This window comes from Anomaloglossus baeobatrachus, chromosome 7, assembly GCF_048569485.1.
Source record: "Anomaloglossus baeobatrachus isolate aAnoBae1 chromosome 7, aAnoBae1.hap1, whole genome shotgun sequence".
In the NCBI taxonomy this organism is placed as follows: Eukaryota; Metazoa; Chordata; class Amphibia; order Anura; family Aromobatidae; genus Anomaloglossus; species Anomaloglossus baeobatrachus.
In genome coordinates this window covers 267,501,328-267,519,883 of record NC_134359.1, presented here as the reverse complement: position 1 = coordinate 267,519,883, position 18,556 = coordinate 267,501,328, and the positions used below count along the sequence as shown (strand labels likewise).

At 49.1% G+C, this 18,556-nt stretch overlaps 1 protein-coding gene across 2 annotated transcripts; it reads right to left on the bottom strand.

Annotated features, from left to right (window-relative positions):
• Positions 1-1,363: 1,363 nt before the first annotated feature.
• On the bottom strand, positions 1,364-16,740 carry LOC142246188 (C3a anaphylatoxin chemotactic receptor-like). Of its 2 annotated transcripts, none has more exons than XM_075319217.1 (2): positions 16,524-16,740; positions 1,364-3,117 (listed from the first exon to the last, which is right to left on the bottom strand). In XM_075319217.1, the coding sequence occupies exon 2, from the start codon at positions 3,106-3,108 to the stop codon at positions 1,957-1,959; it is 1,152 nt and encodes a 383-aa protein (XP_075175332.1). In that variant the 5' UTR covers positions 3,109-3,117; positions 16,524-16,740; the 3' UTR covers positions 1,364-1,956. The 2 variants fall into 2 exon arrangements, with proteins under 2 accessions (XP_075175332.1, XP_075175333.1); XM_075319218.1 differs by having other exon boundaries at positions 16,573-16,732.
• Positions 16,741-18,556: the final 1,816 nt, after the last annotated feature.

The following is an 18,556-nucleotide window of genomic DNA, read 5'->3' as shown; positions in this document are numbered from 1 at the left end:
ATATTGTACCATGCACTTTAAGAGTTTTTCTCCTAATAAATACTGACTATAATTCAGCTATTTGCTCTTGTTTCCTGTGTTTTGTCATGTATTTTTGAGCTGTTGCTAGCCAGGTGTAGGTTCCCTACACTGGTTTTCTTTGAATGTCATTCTGATGTAATTTGAATTTCTCAAGTACCTCAGTTTGCAGAGAATAACTAGAATTAGGCTACAACAGTGTCCCTTGACGTAAACAGCAATGGCACTTTGTCTGGATCCATGCTTTATTGAAACCGTTCATTACAACATCTCTGTATATTTTTGTACATCTCACCCATTAGTGAGTTTCCGAAATCTGTCATCTAAAAAGCATGCAGCAATATGTATATATACGGGTCATAGAAATTCTACCCATGCCAGCTATGGGGACCCCATAAATAAGAGATTACTGTGAAGTGGTTATGGGGCAGTAATGAATTGACCATTGCATTAGCTAAATATCTCTTTTTTCAAATAATCCTCAGCAGTTATGCAATGTCACATTTACATTTTTTCAATTTTTCATATGGCTAATTGTATTTTTCATTTTTTATGTATTATAAAGCAGCTATGCTAGTTCATATTTCTCTGAATTTGGTGTGCAGCTTTCACTTCATATAGATTGTGTATATTTTAGCTAGCACCCTGTTCACATTTACAATGATGTTCCAGCAGTCTTTTTTGATTGTTATAGAAATTCTACTAGCCATACAATATACTGCCTTCCTATGCTGCACAGACCTGTTTTAGCATCATTTTACCTTTTGTGACAGCAGCAGATGTCAGAAGATTACAGAAGACATCATACAGCTTTGGGATGAAAACATAGAAGACAAGGGATAACGCAAGCAAGATTACAAAATTACTTAAAGAGGACCCACCCCCAGGATTTTCCTATATAAACTAAAGCCAGTGCTATACTGGCGCTATCATGCTGATTCTATACATACCTTTAGTTGTGAGATCGGATGTATAATTTCTGAAATACAGATAAGTAAAGCTTGCTAAATGCGCTGTTATTCGATTGATAGGTGCTACAGAATATCTAATAGGTGGGCCGGGTTTTGCTAGTTATTCCCACCCCTGTCTGCCTGCCTGTCCTTCCTCCTCTGTCTCTGTTATTACAGGGGGAGGAGGGAGGGAGGAAAGTCAAGGGGGAGGAAGGACAGGCAGGCAGACAGGGGCGGGAATAACTAGAAAAACCAGACCCACCTATTAGATATTCTGTAGCTGCTATCAATCAAATAACAGTGCATTTCACAAACTTTACTTGCCTGTATTTCAGAAACTATACATCCGATCTCACAACTAAAGGTATGTATAGAATCAGCATGATAGTGCCAGTATAGCAGTGGCTTTAGTTTATGTAAGAAAATTCTGGTGGTTGGTCCTCTTTAACCTCTTAACACAGTGTTTGTACGTAGCTGTACACCATATAGTTGGCTTTGCCTTAATGGTCCTCCTGCTTGCTCAGGCAGTCTCTGTGTGGTGCTCTAAACCTTGTAGGCTGACTAAGAAGAGCAGGTTTACAAATGAGCAAGTAGCGAGGCTTGAGAAAAATAGGCAATTTTGTCTAGTTAGCCAAGCTTCTTTTTCCTCCTGTAACAGCGTTGAGCAGATCAGTTATGTTTGTCCATGATGCTGCTCCTCTGACAGTTGAGACACACGTCTTGAGCACTGTTTGTTCAGACTGTAGCCTATCCTGACACGTGACTAGGATGGGTTGCAGTTTGAATTATGTCACAATGGTCATATTTTCACATTCTTGGAGGACACTTCTAACGGTAGAGCATAACATTTCATGCAATGTGAGGATTTTACAAGTCTGGAGTGCCATAGGGTGACTGCAGACTTGTGGACTTGGACCTGACAACATCTTTAAGATGGGCCAGTCAGAAAACGACACCGACCCTAGAGGTTAGCGGTCGATTCTTTGAATTATCTTGAAGGAAAAATGTTTCTCATATAGCCACACATCTGATATATGGCATCCTCTCTATTTTTCCAAGAAAATTGTGAAATTTCTTCCCTAAACTTTTTCCCCACCAGCACGTATACCACAGGATTCAAGAAAGTGTTAGTGGCGGCTATGCTGGATAACAACGGAAAAAATGCAATGACCTTATACATTAGAGTAAACTCCATAGTATGGGCCGACACCAAGAAAATAATCTGGGCTAAAACTAAAGGAGTCCTGGTACAGAAGAAGACCAGAATGGCTGCGATCACCACTCTGTACAGTCTAGATGATGACGGCACCTGGGATTTCTTCACGTGATGAATGATGATGATGTTGGAGGATAGGATCACACACAGCGGGATGATGCAACCGATCACTGCAAGTGGAACTAAAAGACTCATCATTGAAGATTGCATTTCTACCCACAATTTGAAAATGCTTTCATTTGGGAAGGTCATATCGCATGATTTACGGTATAGTCCCCTCCATGTTTGACTCAAATTCGAGTTTGGTTTAATATTTGAGTATACAAGGCTAGTGATTTCATTACTAAAGAGAATACATTGAGGTTTTTCACTAGTTAAAACTTGGTCACTGTAGACAACTGCTGGAATACTACATACGGCCGATAACACCCAGATGAGTAGACAAATACTGTAACCAAATTTCCGAGAAAGGAACCTTTGGTGCCATATTGGTTTAGCCACAGACAAGGTGCGATCAATATTTAGAGCTGTGAGGATGTAAATACTGGCGTACATATTAACAAAGGTAATGAAGTTGTAGAATTTGCACATACTGGGCCCATACGGCCATCTTGCTGATAAGACAGACACCGCCTGAAGCGGAAGGAACAGAAGAAAGGAGAAATCTGCCACGGCCAAGTTCAGGAACCAGATCTGAGATTTGGTCTTCTTCATTAGGAATCCGATGACGAAGATGACAAGAAGGTTGCCGGTAAATCCAATGATACAAGTGATTATGGAGAGCACAAAGCTGGAGTACTGGATAGCGGTTGGGTGGCTCATGCTCGGAGAAAGGTCCCCTAACTCTGGGTCATTGTAAATATCCCAGTACAATTCACATACTTTTTTCTGTAATTCCCTGTTCTTGTGTAGCTCCTGCTTCATTGTTAGAATCTGCGGGACAGAAACAAAGCATAATCATTATTATGTACAGATAACATCAAAATTATTCATCCCCTAGTGCCAATTAAGTTTATTAGCAAACTATTCAGACACGTCAAGATAAAAAGCATCAAGTACCTGAACTGACAAGGAGGAGTTTGTTGACTATTAAATTAAAAATATGGTTAAGAAAGTGATCCAAAAAGTTAGAGGACCTGTAGGAAATTTTAAAGAGTAATGTGGCGCCCTTGACTAGCCAGGTCGTCACAGATAACACACACACCCACCCCCATTAGACAGGGACAACAGCCAAACACAAAACCCTTGTTGCCTCCCTCCAGGGTCTGATGTCCACACCAGGTGAGGGTGGAGCCAAGCGGTTGGCCCCACCCACCGAGGAGTTCACAGGCCTGGAGGCGGGAAAAGTGACAGATTAGTTTTGGAGGTCAAAGTGAGAGGAGTAAACACTTGGGTGTCTGGATAGTGGCCCAGGCACTGACAGCAAGGTTGGCAGACGGTGGTGGCCGTCTGCAGGAGTGGTGAAGCAACGCGGAACCGTAGGACCGGGGTCGGGCGTTGGCCCGCCGGTACTGACCGGGGAGCCAAGTGAAGCAAGCACACACAGGCAGGGCCATCGGAGCCCGACCAGGCTTGGAGCCACCGACAATAGTCAGATCCGAATGTGACTGGAACCCCAGGGGTTTCCTAACAGCAAAAGTCCTGATTGAAAGCAACAGTCCACACCGTGAGGGTATACAGCTACCGCCTAAGGCTAGAGAGCCAAGGGCCAGCGCCTGCGGGCAAACGGGCTCCTTCGGTACCCATACACCGGGGAGCGAACTACCGTTGGGAATCCATAGTAGTCAATAAGTACATCAAGGTGCAGGGAAAGACAGCCGCCATCACCTGTCCAGGGAGAGAAACACTGCAGCCGGCTGCGGGACCCGTCCATCCAGCCGTTTGGTTTACTGAGGACTTTGTACCTTTCTTGCTGAGTGAGTACATCTCTGCCATCCGGCACCGCGCCGCGCTGTCCCTGCAACGCTGCACCTCACAGACCCAGCCTCTGCCATCACCTCACCGGGCCCCGAGACCACCAACCCCTACCCACGGAGGGGGAAAACAACATCCCAGCTGCTCCCTACCATCGCTCCCGGGATCCCCGTCACCAGCAGCGGTGGTGCCCATCTTCACCACAACCCGTGGGTGGCGTCACGGACTAAATCCCCCAAACCAACCACCCCTTTCACTCACGGGCGAGGGGCGCCGCTCGAGTCCCCGGATCCGGCCCATCGCTCGAGCCACCGAGCAGCCGCAGCAGTGCCGGACCGGAGCGCTAGCGAGAGCACAGCAGCGAGTGCGTCCTCCCCGCCCGCGACAACTTGGCATCACGAACAGGATTGAACCCATCTACTTACCAGTAGAAGTGCGCCTTGTGATCTCCACCGGCGGTGTCCGTCCGAAAATTTTGATGCGCTGCCATCTTGGCGCGAAAAGCTCCCGCTCGAGCATCTTCTCCGAGCAGGGAAGGCGTGAAAGCGAAGCCCCGCCCCCAACAAACGGAAGTGCTAAAGAGTACCAAGGGGGGAGCGGGTGAAGGATGGCGGCATGTAACTAGCGCTGCGGAGTGCAGGGATGCCAGGACTCTGCCGCAACACGTTCCTGGATCCAGCAGCAAGATGTGCCAGGAGCTCCAGGCGAAGGTCCACTCCATGCTGGTGGAGTGGACGTCGGAAATGAAGGGCCTGGCCGCAACTATTCGGGCATACGAAGTGGAGGTGGTTCCAGAGGAGTGGGTAAGCGACCCACGCCCCTATGTCCCCAAGGGATCGGTCGATACGGCTGAGGGGCCCGGCCTGCTACCGTTCACCACGCCACCTCCCTCACTGCCCATGCCCGCGGCTAACGCCCCGACTGACCCGTTACCCCTGTCACCGGTAGCGGAGCCCGCAGCATCTCACCGCTGCTCCTCTCACCTCCACGCAGCAACTGAGGTGAGTAGCGCGATCAGCTGAGCTGTCACTGAGGTTACCCGCGGCCACCGCTGCATCCACCGCTGGATCCAGTGACAGCGGGTAACCTCAGTGACAGCTCAGCTGATCGCGCGGCTGTCTTCATTTGCTGTGTGGAGGTGACAGGAGCGGCTGTGTCTGCTGCAGCTCCGGTCACCTCCATGCAGCAGCGCTGGATGCGACGCTGGACCATCCTGGAGTACGTCGGACATGGAGGGCTTTTTGGGGCTGATTAAAGTGGTTAACCAGGGTATATGTTTGTGTTTTTTATTTCTAATAAATTATTTTTTCAGCTGTGTGTGTTTATTTACTGTAATTTACAGATTAATCATGGAGGGTGTCTCATAGACGCCTGACATGATTAATCTAGGACTTATTGGCAGATATGGGCTGCCATTAACTCCTTATTACCCCGATTTGCCAACGCACCAGGGCAAATCGGGAAGAGCCGGGTACAGGCTCAGATCTGTCGCATCTAATGTATGCGGCAATTCTGGGTGGCTGTTGGCTGATATTGTTAGGCTGGGGGGCTCCCCATAACGTGGAGCTCCCTGTTACGAGGGGGACCCGGGGAAGCGTGCCAAGATGGGAAATGGACTGCTTCCGCCGGTCAAGGTCCACTGTGCGGTGTAAGGGACCGCCGCTATGGTGGGTGAAGAGTGAGCGGGTTGCTGCTAGCGATCGTCTGGAATGTCACAGACGATCTATGTACACCGATTTGCCCTAACCCCTGAGGGTTGTATGGCACAGATCTCACGGCTCAGTGTACCTGTTGTACGGGGAAGCACAGAGGTGCCCACGCACGTGTGCCAGTGGAAGTCACGAGAATATGGCACGAGGGTAGCACAGAGGTGCCCACGCACGTGTGCTTTCAATAACCAGGTGAGTCCAATGGAGACTTGAGGAGCTCACCTGGGACAGGAACACGGCCTGTTGACGGGGGTACTGCCGGAGCAGCAAGGCAGGAACACGGCCTGCAAACGAGGTACTGCCGGAGCAGCAAGGGCCAAGCCCACAAGAGAGAGTAATGCCTGAGCAGTGGCGTGGCAGCACGCTGCCAGACATCCAAACATAGAAGGACGGTCGCGCGCCGCCATGATGGCAGGGGAAGCTTTTAAGGAGGTGCAGCTCCACCCGAGGGCGGGCGTGAGGCGGAGATGACGGAATTGACCCAATCAGGGTCCACGACGTCCCAGCCTGGCCAGTCAGGATTCACCACGTCACCAGCCTTGTCATCAAGCCGTGTGACGTCAGTGAGCGAATCAGGACCCACCACGCATTGCACATGCTCACCCTCCTGCCTCTAGGAAATAGAGGCGGGATCCTCGGTCTCACAATGTGCAGAGATAACGGGAATCTCACTGCTTCCCTGAGCAGTAAACCTCTGCACATTGCGCAGCCTCGCAGACCTTCGGGGCCGCTGAGCAGGAGAGTCTGCGGCAGGCCAGGAATGGGAGACCGCTTCACTCCTTGTAACAGGAGAACCACTAGGTGTCACCCTTCTGCTGCCTCTCTGAGAAGGTATCTCCTGCACACTGCGCAGTCTGGCAGACCTTCGGCGCTGCTGAGCAGGAGTGCTTGTGGCAGGCAAGGAATGGGAGACTGCCTCAGTCCTTGCCTCAGGAGAGCCACGAGATGTAACATTACCCCCCCGTCTAGGCCCCCCCCCTGTCCGTGCTCGAAGGCCGCTATCAAACCCGGGGCGCGGATATGATCCTCCAACTCCCAGGATCTATGCTCCGGCCCACTCCACAAGGTAGTACCTCTTGCCCAGTATGACTTTTGTCTCCACAAGTTTTGCCACCTCAGGGTCGTCGGACGGGGAGTCGGTTTGAGCCGGCAGGGACCCCGAGAATTTATTAAGTCGTACGGGTTTCAGGAGGGACACGTGAAAGGTGTTGGCTATAGCCCAGCGTGGAGGGAGCTGGAGTCGATATGCCACTGGGTTTACCTGCTGTAGTACTTTAAACGGACCCAGATACCTAGGGGCGAATTTGGCTGCCTGTACCCGTAGGTTAACATTCTTAGAGGACAGCCATACTAGGTCACCAGGGGCGAAGGATGGTGCAGGGCGGCGGCGAACATCAGCCGTTATCACCATCCGGTCTTTGGCCCTTTTAAGAGCCTCTTGGGTGTCATCCCAGATCTCCCGGGCCTTGGTCGCCCAATCCTCCACTCTAGTATCGGGTGACGTAATGGGCATCGGAACCGGGATTCTGGGATGTTGTCCGTTATTGAGTAGGAACGGAGTCTGGCCAGAGGATTCATGGACCGAATTGTTAATGGCAAATTCGGCCCAAGGAAGGAGGTTAGCCCAGTTGTCGTGGTGCGCGGATATAAAATGGCGGAGGTAAGTTACCAAGGTCTGATTAGTCCTCTCCACTAGTCCATTGGTCTCGGGATGGTATGCGGAGGAGATGTTCAGCTCTATCTGCAGGAGCTTACAGAGCTCTCTCCAGAAGCGAGACGCGAACTGGGGACCCCGGTCGCTCACCACCTTGTCAGGCATGCCATGCAACCTAAATACATGCCGAATGAACAAGGTGGCGAGAGCACGTGACGTCGGGAGTCGTGGGAGAGGCACCAAGTGGACCATTTTAGAGAAGTGGTCCGTGATGACCCATACGACCCTGTGCCCTGCTGACTTGGGCAGATCTCCCAGGAAGTCCATCCCTACCACTTCCCAGGGACGATCCGGCACTGGCAGTGGGTGAAGAAGACCTGCCGGTCTCTGCCGGGACGGCTTATTCCGAGCACACGACATACAGGCTCCCACATATTCCTGTATGTCCTGGGGTAGTCTCGGCCACCAATAATGCCTGGTCACCAGGTCTCTGGTCCTTTTGACCCCGAAGTGACCCCCGACCTTGGAGGCATGGGCCCACGATAGCACCTCGTTCCGTAGTTCAGGGGGAACGAGGGTTTTGCCAGGTGGCACCTGGTCCAAAGAAGTGGGAGTGACCATCCTCAAGCTGTCCGGGGGTAGTATAAGACGAGGCTCCTCCTCGTCCTCCTCCAACACAACCATACAACGTGACAAGGCATCGGCCCGTACGTTCTTCTCACCGGCCAGGTGGCGGATAATAAAGCGGAACCGGGAGAAGAATAAAGACCAACGGGCCTGCCTTGGGTTCAGGCGTTGTGCTGTCTGGAGGTATGTGAGGTTTTTGTGGTCAGAAAAAACCTCAAATGGATGCTTCGCACCCTCCAGGAGATGCCGCCATTCCTGGAATGCTAGTTTCATCGCCAGTAACTCCCTATCCCCTATGGAGTAGTTCCTCTCGGCCGGAGAAAAGGTCTTGGAGAAAAAGAAACATGGATGTTTCCTTCCTCGTTCGTTTTTCTGGTACAGGACTGCACCTGCACCGACCGAAGAGGCGTCTACCTCCAGTAGGAAGGGTTTGGAGATGTCTGGACGATGAAGGATGGGAGCTCTGGAGAAGTGAGTTTTGAGAGTGTGAAATGCCTCTACCGTTTCCCGTGTCCATGCTTTGGGATTAGCGCCCTTGCGGGTAAGGGCAATGATGGGTGCTGCCACCGTCGAGAAGTTGGGAATGAACTGGCGATAATAATTGATAAACCCCAAGAATCGCTGGATCGCCTTCAGCGAGCGGGGCTCAGGCCAGTTCATCACTGTCTCCAACTTCCCCGGATCCATTGCTAACCCCTGACTGGACACTATGTACCCCAGGAACGGCAAGGATTCCTGTTCAAAAACGCACTTTTCCAGCTTAGCATATAACGAATGGGTGCGGAGCCTCTTAAGTACTCGGATGACATCCCTCCGATGGGTGGTAAGATCGGGGGAGAAGATAAGAATGTCATCCAGGTATGCAACCACGGAAAGATACAAATCCCGGAAAATGTCATTCACAAAGTCTTGAAATATGGCGGGGGCATTGCAGAGTCCGAAGGGCATTACTAGATACTCGTAGTGACCGTCCCTGGTGTTAAAGGCGGTCTTCCACTCATCGCCCCTTCGGACTCGCACTAGATTATACGCCCCGCGTAGATCCAGCTTTGTGAAGACCTTTGCCCCGCGGAATCGATCAAATAGCTCAGTAATGAGGGGCAAAGGGTATTTGTTCTTGATTGTGATTGCATTTAATCCCCTGTAATCGATACAGGGGCGCAGATCCCCTTCCTTCTTCTGCACAAAAAAAGAACCCTGCACCAGCCGGTGAAATAGACTTGCGAATGAACCCCTTCGCCAGGCTGTCCTGAATATATTTGGACATAGCCTCCGTCTCTGGAGCAGAGAGTGGATACACTATGCCCCTAGGGGGCTCGGAGCCTGGCTTCAGGTCTATTCGGCAATCATATGGCCGGTGGGGAGGAAGAGTATCTGCGGCCCTTTTGGAAAAGACATCCCTGTAGGCCTCATAAGGTGTCGGTAAACCCGGCCCCTCAGTATTCCCTGAGGACCCAACCGACCTAATGGTAGCGGGTGGTTCGGTAGTCACGAGGTGCTCTCTACAGGATCCTGCCCAGGATGAGATCTCCCCTGTTGCCCAGTTGAGTATAGGAGCATGCTGTCTCAACCAGGGAAGACCCAGTAGGATCTCATCCGTCCCCCCTGGAAGCACCAGGAAGGACACCTGCTCATGGTGTCCCGGTGGTACATCCATCCTGAGAGGGATGGTGATCTGGGTGATAGGATCGAGTAGTATGGACCCGTCGACTACCCGGACCCTGAGTGGCTTGGGCAACAGAACCAGGGGAACTGAGTATCGGGTTGCCAGGGAGGTCGAGATGAAATTGCCTTCAGCGCCTGAGTCCAAGCAAGCCAGGGCAGAGAAGAGAGTAGTGCCGAACTGCAACTGGGCGCTGATAGTCAACCTAGAGGGAGAAGTAGCGTCTAGAGTCCCCCCTCTGATAGAAACTAGACGCTGTCTTTTCCCGACGGTTTGGGACATAGGGTAGCTATGTGTCCCCTCTGCCCACAGGAAAAGCAGATGACACAAGACCGAGAACCTGGGGCAGAGGAGACCACCTTGGACACTTCCATTGACTCCACGGAGTCGCCTACAGGACTGGCTGGGGGACCTGTCTGATGGAAGACGGGAGTCAGACGCTTTTTAGGCCGAGAAGACGTGGGTGCTGAAGAGACCTCGAGCCTTCGCTCCGCCTGGCGGATGTCTATGCGAGAGGCAACCTGAATCAAGGACTCTAAAGTGGCAGGCACCTCACGTGTGGCCAGTGTGTCTTTGACAAACCCTGCCAGGCCCTCCCAAAACACAGGGACAAGGACCTTATCCGGCCAGTCCAGCTCTGCGGCCAGTGTCCTAAAGTGTACAGCAAAGTCCCCGACTGAAGCAGACCCTTGCCGAAGTCGTAGGAGGCGCAGCGCGGAATCGTGGGTGACTTGAGGCCCGAGGAACACCATTCTCATGGCCCCAAGATAAGCTGCTAAGTTATTCACCACACGATCTCCGCGCTCCCACAACGGCGTGGACCACTTCAGCGCTCTCCCTGTGAGCAGGGACTGGACGAAGGCTACCTTCGCCTTCTCGGTAGCGTAAAGAGTCGCGGACAGCTCTAAGTAGGTGGTAACCTGGTTTATAAACCCACGGCACTCAGGGCTGTTGCCGCTAAAGCGCTCTGGAAGCGCAAGGCGAGGAGACCTTCCGCCCAATAGCACAGCCTGGGTAGCCGCCCGGGTGGTGACTGTCGTCAGAGTAGTCTTATCGGAGGAAGACTGCTCCACTGCTGCCAATCGTGACTCCAACTGCTGCACATAACGCAGCAACTGCTGCTGCTCTTCAGCCATAGCCAGACCTTTGGCGCGACCGTAATGTTACGAGGGGGACCCGGGGAAGCGTGCCAAGATGGGAAATGGACTGCTTCCGCCGGTCAAGGTCCACTGTGCGGTGTAAGGGACCGCCGCTATGGTGGGTGAAGAGTGAGCGGGTTGCTGCTAGCAATCGTCTGGAATGTCACAGACGATCTATGTACACCGATCTGCCCTAACCCCTGAGGGTTGTATGGCACAAATCTCACGGCTCGGTGTACCTGTTGCACGGGGAAGCACAGAGGTGCCCACGCACGTGTGCCAGTGGAAGTCACGAGAATATGGCACGAGGGTAGCACAGAGGTGCCCACGCACGTGTGCTTTCAATAACCAGGTGAGTCCAATGGAGACTTGAGGAGCTCACCTGGGACAGGAACACGGCCTGTTGACGGGGGTACTGCCGGAGCAGCAAGGCAGGAACACGGCCTGCAAACGAGGTACTGCCGGAGCAGCAAGGGCCAAGCCCACAAGAGACAGTAATGCCTGAGCAGTGGCGTGGCAGCACACTGCCAGACATCCAAACATAGAAGGACGGTCGCGCGCCGCCATGATGGCAGGGGAAGTTTTTAAGGAGGTGCAGCTCCACCCGAGGGCGGGCGCGAGGCGGAGATGACGGACTTGACCCAATCAGGGTCCACGACGTCCCAGCCTGGCCAGTCAGGATTCACCACGTCACCAGCCTTGTCATCAAGCCGTGTGACGTCAGTGAGCGAATCAGGACCCACCACGCATTGCACATGCTCACCCTCCTGCCTCTGGGAAATAGAGGCGGGATCCTCGGTCTCACAATGTGCAGAGATAACGGGAATCTCACTGCTTCCCTGAGCAGTAAACCTCTGCACATTGCGCAGCCTCGCAGACCTTCGGGGCCGCTGAGCAGGAGAGTCTGCGGCAGGCCAGGAATGGGAGACCGCTTCACTCCTTGTAACAGGAGAACCACTAGGTGTCACCCTTCTGCTGCCTCTCTGAGAAGGTATCTCCTGCACACTGCGCAGTCTGGCAGACCTTCGGCGCTGCTGAGCAGGAGTGCTCGTAGCAGGCAAGGAATGGGAGACTGCCTCAGTCCTTGCCTCAGGAGAGCCACGAGATGTAACAGCTCCCCATCCTGAGAATACCAGCCTTCAGCCGTATGGCTTTATCTGGCTGGTTGTAAAATTGGGGGGACCGCACGCCGTTTTTTTTAATTATTTAATTATTTATTTCACTGCACAGTATAGACACGCCCACCGGCTGCTGTGATTGGGTGCAGTGTGACACCTGTCACTCAGCGTGGGGGCGTGTCTCACTGTAACCAATCATAGGCGCCGGTGGGCGGGGAAAGCAGGGAATACGAGATTGTTTAATGGGCGGCCAGCTTTTTCAAAACAGTAAAAGCCGCCGGAGCAGTGTGAACGCCGTGCAGCGCCGGGGATCGGGGATCGGTGAGTATATGAGAGAGGGGGATAGACTGACATGGACAGAGAGTGAGGGACAGAGATAGTGACCGACTGACAGAGATTAGTGAATGACAGACATTGTGAGGCGCTTCAGAACGCAGCTTTTCAGCTGCGCTCTGAAGCAGACCTTTTTTAAGCTGCGGTGCAGAGCGCACACCTGCGCACATAGCCTCAGACACCAAAATCGTATGAGGGATGTCACACGTTACAATTGACTAGGTTCGTACAACAAAACGTCCAATGTATGAGGAATAAACGACGTGTATGCGATCAACGTATTTTCGTTCAATCTTGATTGCACGTAGGTGTCACACGCAAATACGTCACGAACGATGCAGGATGTGCGTCACTTACAACTTGACCCCGACGACGGATTGAAAGATTTATTGAAGCGTGTAAAGCAGGCATTAGAGGCAAAGATCCGGAATACTAAAATCTGTGCAAATATTCAGCATAGATGTTCCTGTGATATGAAGGAATGAGAAGCGGACTATTAAATCCCAGGAAAGTTTAACATTAATCCATCCATGTTGGATCACAATTACAGTGGCATGCAAAAGTTTGGGCACCCCTAGTCCCTAGTCAAAATTACTATTTTGAACATTTAAGGTGAAGATGAAATGATCTCCAAAAGGCATAAAGTTAAAGATGACACATTTCCTTTGTAATTTAGGCACAAAAAAATAATATTTTCATCTTTTACATTTTAAGAATTACAAAAAGGAAAATGGGCAGATGCAATAGTTTGAGCACCCTTGGAGATTTGTGTGCTCAGATAACTTTGAACAAGGTTTCAGACCTTAATTAGCCAGTTCGGGTTATGGCTTGTTCACTATCATGGTTAGGAAAGACCAAATGATGAAAATTTCATAGCTTTATAAAAAAAAAAAAAACAGCCCCCTCTAACCTTGTGCCAAAAAATAGCAACCATGGACTCTACTTAGCAGCTGCCTGGCACTCTGAAAATGAAAATAGCAGAGGTTCACAAAGCAGGCGTGTTTTTGAGTTGCCCTTTCCTCAGTTCAAAATATAATTAAGAAATGGCCGTCCGTTATCTGGAACAGTGGAGGTCAAGATAAAATCTGGAAGACCAAGAAAAAAATATCTGTGATAGCTGCTGGTAGGATTGCTGGAGAGGCAAATCAAAATCCCCTGTTTGACTGCAAAAGACCTTCAGGAAGATTCAGCAGACTCTGGAGTTGTGTTAGGCTGTGTCTGTACTTTCCGTTTCCACCTGCTTTTCAGCTGCTTTTTTGGCTCATTTTGAATTGCAGCATTTTCATGCCAAAAGGCATGCTTTTTGATTTTCCAGCAAAGTCTATGAAAAATGGGGATTTCTAGTCCGCACTTTGCGTTTCTAAACGCAGCGTTTAATTTGCATATTTTGTGGCAAAAACCATGCGTTCAAAGAAGCAGCATGTCAATTGTTTTTGCCATTTTGGCTGCGTTCTACACCCATTGAAATCAATGAATTGTAGAAAATCGCTGCCAAAATGTGAAGCAGTGTGCTTGCATTGCATTATTATTGCGATCCACATGTTTTTATTTAATATAACTAAGGCAGGTCTTTCGTCTCTCTCTCTCTGTCGGTCTCCTTCTCTCTCTCTATTGGTCGGTCTGTCGGTCGGTCTCTCTATATGTCTCTATCTCTCTCTGTCTCTCCCTCCCACCCCCTCTCTCATACTTACCGATCCACGATCACCGGCGCTGCGCAGCACGGCATTCACACTGTGGCGGCTTCTCTTTTGAAAATGCCGGCCGGTCATTAATCCATTATCAATCATTCCCTGCTTCCCCCGCCCACCGGCGCCTATGATTGGTTGCAGTCAGACACGCCCCCACGCTGAGTGACAGCTATCTCACTGCAACCAATCACAGCCGCCGGTGGGCGTGTCTATATCGAGCAGTAAAAAAAAAAAAATAAATGGAAAAAAAACGACGTGCGGTCCCTCCCCATTTGGATACCAGGCAGGGTAAAGCCACATGGCTGAAGGCTGGTATTCTCAGGATTGGAAGCTGCACATTATGGGGAGCTCCCCAGCCTAACAATATCAGCCAGCAGCCGCCCGGAATTGCCGCATCCATTAGATGTGACAGTCCCGGGACTTTACCGGCTCATCCCGAATTGCCCTGGTGCGGTGGCAAATGGGGTAATAAGGAGTTAATGGCAGCAGCCCATAGCTGCCACTAAGTCCTAGGTTAATCATGGCAGGAGTGTCCCCGAGATACCGTCCATGATGAACCTGTAAGTTAAAGTAAATAAACACACACATCCAAAAAATCATTTATTTGTAATGAAAGACAAAAAAACACCCTCTTTCACCACTTTATTAACCCCTCAAAAACACCTCCAGGTCTGACATAATCCACGCAAGGTCCCACGACGCTTCCAGCTCTGCTACATCGGAAGCTGACAGAAGCGGCACTAGAACTCCGCCGCTCCTGTGAGCTCCATGCAGCAACTGAAGTGAGTCGCGCGATCAGCTGTGCTGTCACTGCGGTTACTCGCGGCCACCGCTCTCAGATGGAGGACTGCTGCTGTGGCCGCGAGTAACCTGAGTGATGGCACAGCTGATCGTGTGGCTCACTGTAGTCACAGAGGGGATTTGTGATCACAGGTGAGTCCTTCACGTGTGACCGCAAATCAAACCGCAGCACACGCACAGAGCCGCGCGATCACAACGATGTCGGGTGAAGTTCATCCGAGTTCATTCTGTTTGCGCGGCACTGTCCCACAGCCAGCCATGACAGTGACAATGCGGTCGGCTCTGCTACAAGTCTATGGGGATGCTGCAGAGCCGAGTGGGTGCGTACTGTGAAAAATGTGCGTTCTGGATGCTTTTCCCACTCTGTCTATGGCAGAGAAAGCATCCAGAACGCATGAATTCTCTCCAGGAATGTCCGCACTTTTCGTTCTGCCGAATGCGTCTCAGAACACAGCTTTTTCGGCTGCATTCTGAGATGCACAGGCAGTGACTTACACGCTGCAAAATTGAACTGCAAAGTGCGGACATAGCCTTACATTGTTCTACTGTCTACACGTGCACAAATATGGCCTTCATGGAAGAGTCATCAGAAGAAACCCACTCCTGGTTCCTCACCATAAAATTCAGAGTCAGAAAAACATAAAAGAACATCTACACAAGCCTGATGTATTTTGGAACAAGTCCTGTGAACTAATGAGGTAAAATAGAACTCTTTGGCTACAATGTATGTGTGGAAGAAAAAAGGGCACAGGATTTCAGGAAAGGAACATCTTCACAACCATTAAGCATCGGGCTGGATCAATCATGCTTGCGGTTGTGTTGTAGTCAATAGCATGGGGAACATTTCACGAGTACAAGGAAGAATGGATTCAATGAAATTTCAACAAATTCTTGATGCAAACATAACACCATCTATAACAAAAAGCTGAAGTTAAAAAGAAGATGGCTTCTACAAATGGATAATGATCCTAAACACACGTCAAAAACCACAATAGACGATCTCAAAAAGCACAAGCTGAAGGTTTTACAATGACCCTCACAGTCCCCTGACCTGAACATCATTGAAAATCTGTGGCTAGACCTCAAAAGTGCAGTGTATGCAAAACGAGCCAGGAATCTCACAGAACTGGAAGATGAGCCTGGAATCTCACAGAACTGGAAGAAGAGCCTGGAATCTCACAGAACTATAAGACGTCTCCAAGGAAGAGCAGTGCACGCAAGACAAGCCAGGAATCTTACAGAACTGGAAGACATATGCAAGGAAGAATGGATAAAAATCCCTCAAAGAAGAATTGAAAGACTCTTGGTTACAAAAAGCATTTACAGGTGTGATACGTACCAAAGGGACTGCTACCAAGTACTAACCATGCAGGGTGCAGAAACTTTTACATAAGTCCATTTTCTATTTTTGTTCATTTAAAAATTTTAAAAATGAAAATAATATATTTTTTGCCTAAAATACAAAGGAAATGTGCCTTGATTAAAGATCATTTCATTTTCAACCGTCCACAATAACAGTAATTTTGATCAGAAGTGTCGAAACGTTTACATGCCCTTGTATGGCTCTATCTATCTATCCCTCTATCTATCCATCTATCTATCCAATATCTATCTATCCATCTATCTATCTATCTATTTATTTATCTATCTATGTATTTATCTATTCCCAAATAGTATAAAAGAGGGAACACACAAAGGTGGAGTCTGTAAGTCACTACTGGTAGGCACTGGTACCCATCAACCTGGAAGTCTTGGTGTGTGGCCGGTCTTCTCCGAAGTCTCCTGAGATCTCTTGATGAGTAGACCTTGGAGATCCAAAAAACAATCCAGCCTGGACGTCTGAAGAGCAAAAATTCCCAATACTTAATGCTTTCTCTGTCCTCTCGCTTCAGAGTCCTACAAGTCCCTCCTTCTCATCTTCTCCACCCTATTTGGTGAATGCACAACTTTTTATGAAAATGTAAGATACATTATAAAACATAAATATTTAATTAAGCTTAATAGAATATTACAACTTTAAATTTAAATTTCATACGAAAAAAATCTGTTTTCGTCAACCTTCTTTCACCGGCCTATAAGGGGTCCTATTTCACGAAATCTCTACATTCTCTAGAATTACGGTTGCATTATGAGTAGAACACGTGACCGATGGTCATTTTCATCAAGTGCCTCAATAGACCACATGTACATAAGATTGAAAATGCATTAGAAGTATTTTTTTTTCCCTAAACCTTCCTAGCACCTCATTTCTCCCACTTTTCATTGCCGTTATTCTATCCATTCAGTCATTTCCAACTCATGGGCACTCTATGGGCCAGTTTTCGCCAGACTTTCCTGTTTTTGATTGCTTCTTTCAATTACTTGATGATTATTATCATGTCATTCTTAATGTTATCTAGTCATCAATAGGAATGAAACATAATTGCAATAGTGCATAGATTTTTTTGGGGGGGGTCAAAACGCTTAGTGTTTTATATAAGGAACAGAGATGAGCGAACCCCAGTACTGAACATGGACTTTTTAGAAAAATCAGTGTCTGGGTTCAGAATTTGGCTGCTGATCGTATACTAACCTCTCGATCGAGCATCGCTGTTCTTGGTACGCTCGGTGCTCGGCCCAGTAAGAGTCGCTTGCAGTCTTTAAAGGGAACCTGTCACCTGTTTTTTGCCCTATAAGCTGTGGTCACTTTGATGGTGATAGTGTGATGCTCAGGGTAGATCAAAGTATTGTAGTGCACCTGCGCAGGACCTCAATGTCGGCGCGTGTGTAGGACGTGGACGCATCATGCAACGCAGCTTCAGAATAAGGAAGACCAATATGGCCGAAAGGGGAGGCGCCGGTCCCAGAGAATGGCGCCACCCACCCAACTGTTGTGCATTGGAGCGACCTTCTAGGTGAATATTATAAAGTGTTTTTTATGTTCTACACAGCGGCCTGGGATCTTTGTTTGTAATGGGGGTGTCAGCTGTCAATTGACATCAGACACCCCATTACAAACCCAGCAAGTGTATAGTTAAAAAACATACACGCACTGGAAAAAAATTGTTTATTTGAATAAAGACTCCCCCACACTCCCTCAATCACCAATTTATTGAATAAAAACCACTTGAAGTTCTGACAATCCAATGGTGAATAAAGACTCCCCCACACTTCCTCATTCATCAATTTATTTATTAAAAATAAATCCTTTAAGCTCCAACATAATCCAATGGTGTAATGTCCTACAATCTATAGAGCTTTGTTCTCAAAACGTTATGAGAACAAAGCTCTATAGCAATTGATGGGCGTTGTGGGACATTACACCATTGGATTTTGTCAGAACTTCAAGGATTCTTTTTTAATTAATAAATTGTTGGATGCGGGAGTGTGGGGGAGTCTTTATTCAAATAAACTTTTTTTTTCCTGTGTGTGTGTTTTTTAACTGTAAACTTGCTGGGTTATTAATGGGGGCATCTGATAGATGCCTCTCCATTACTAATCCCTGGCCTTGGTGCCAGTTATCAATTCACAGCTGACATCAACTCCCAAAGTATTACCCTGATTGCTATTTCACTAAGGCAATCAGGAAGAGCTGAGCAAAGAGACAGAATTGGCGCATCTAATGGACTGCCACTCCTGGGCTGCAATTTATAGGCTGGGAAGGGCCAAATAACCATGGGCTTTCCCACCCTGATAACACCAACCCTCAGCTCTCTGTTTTATCTTGGGTGGTAATAAAAAAAGGTG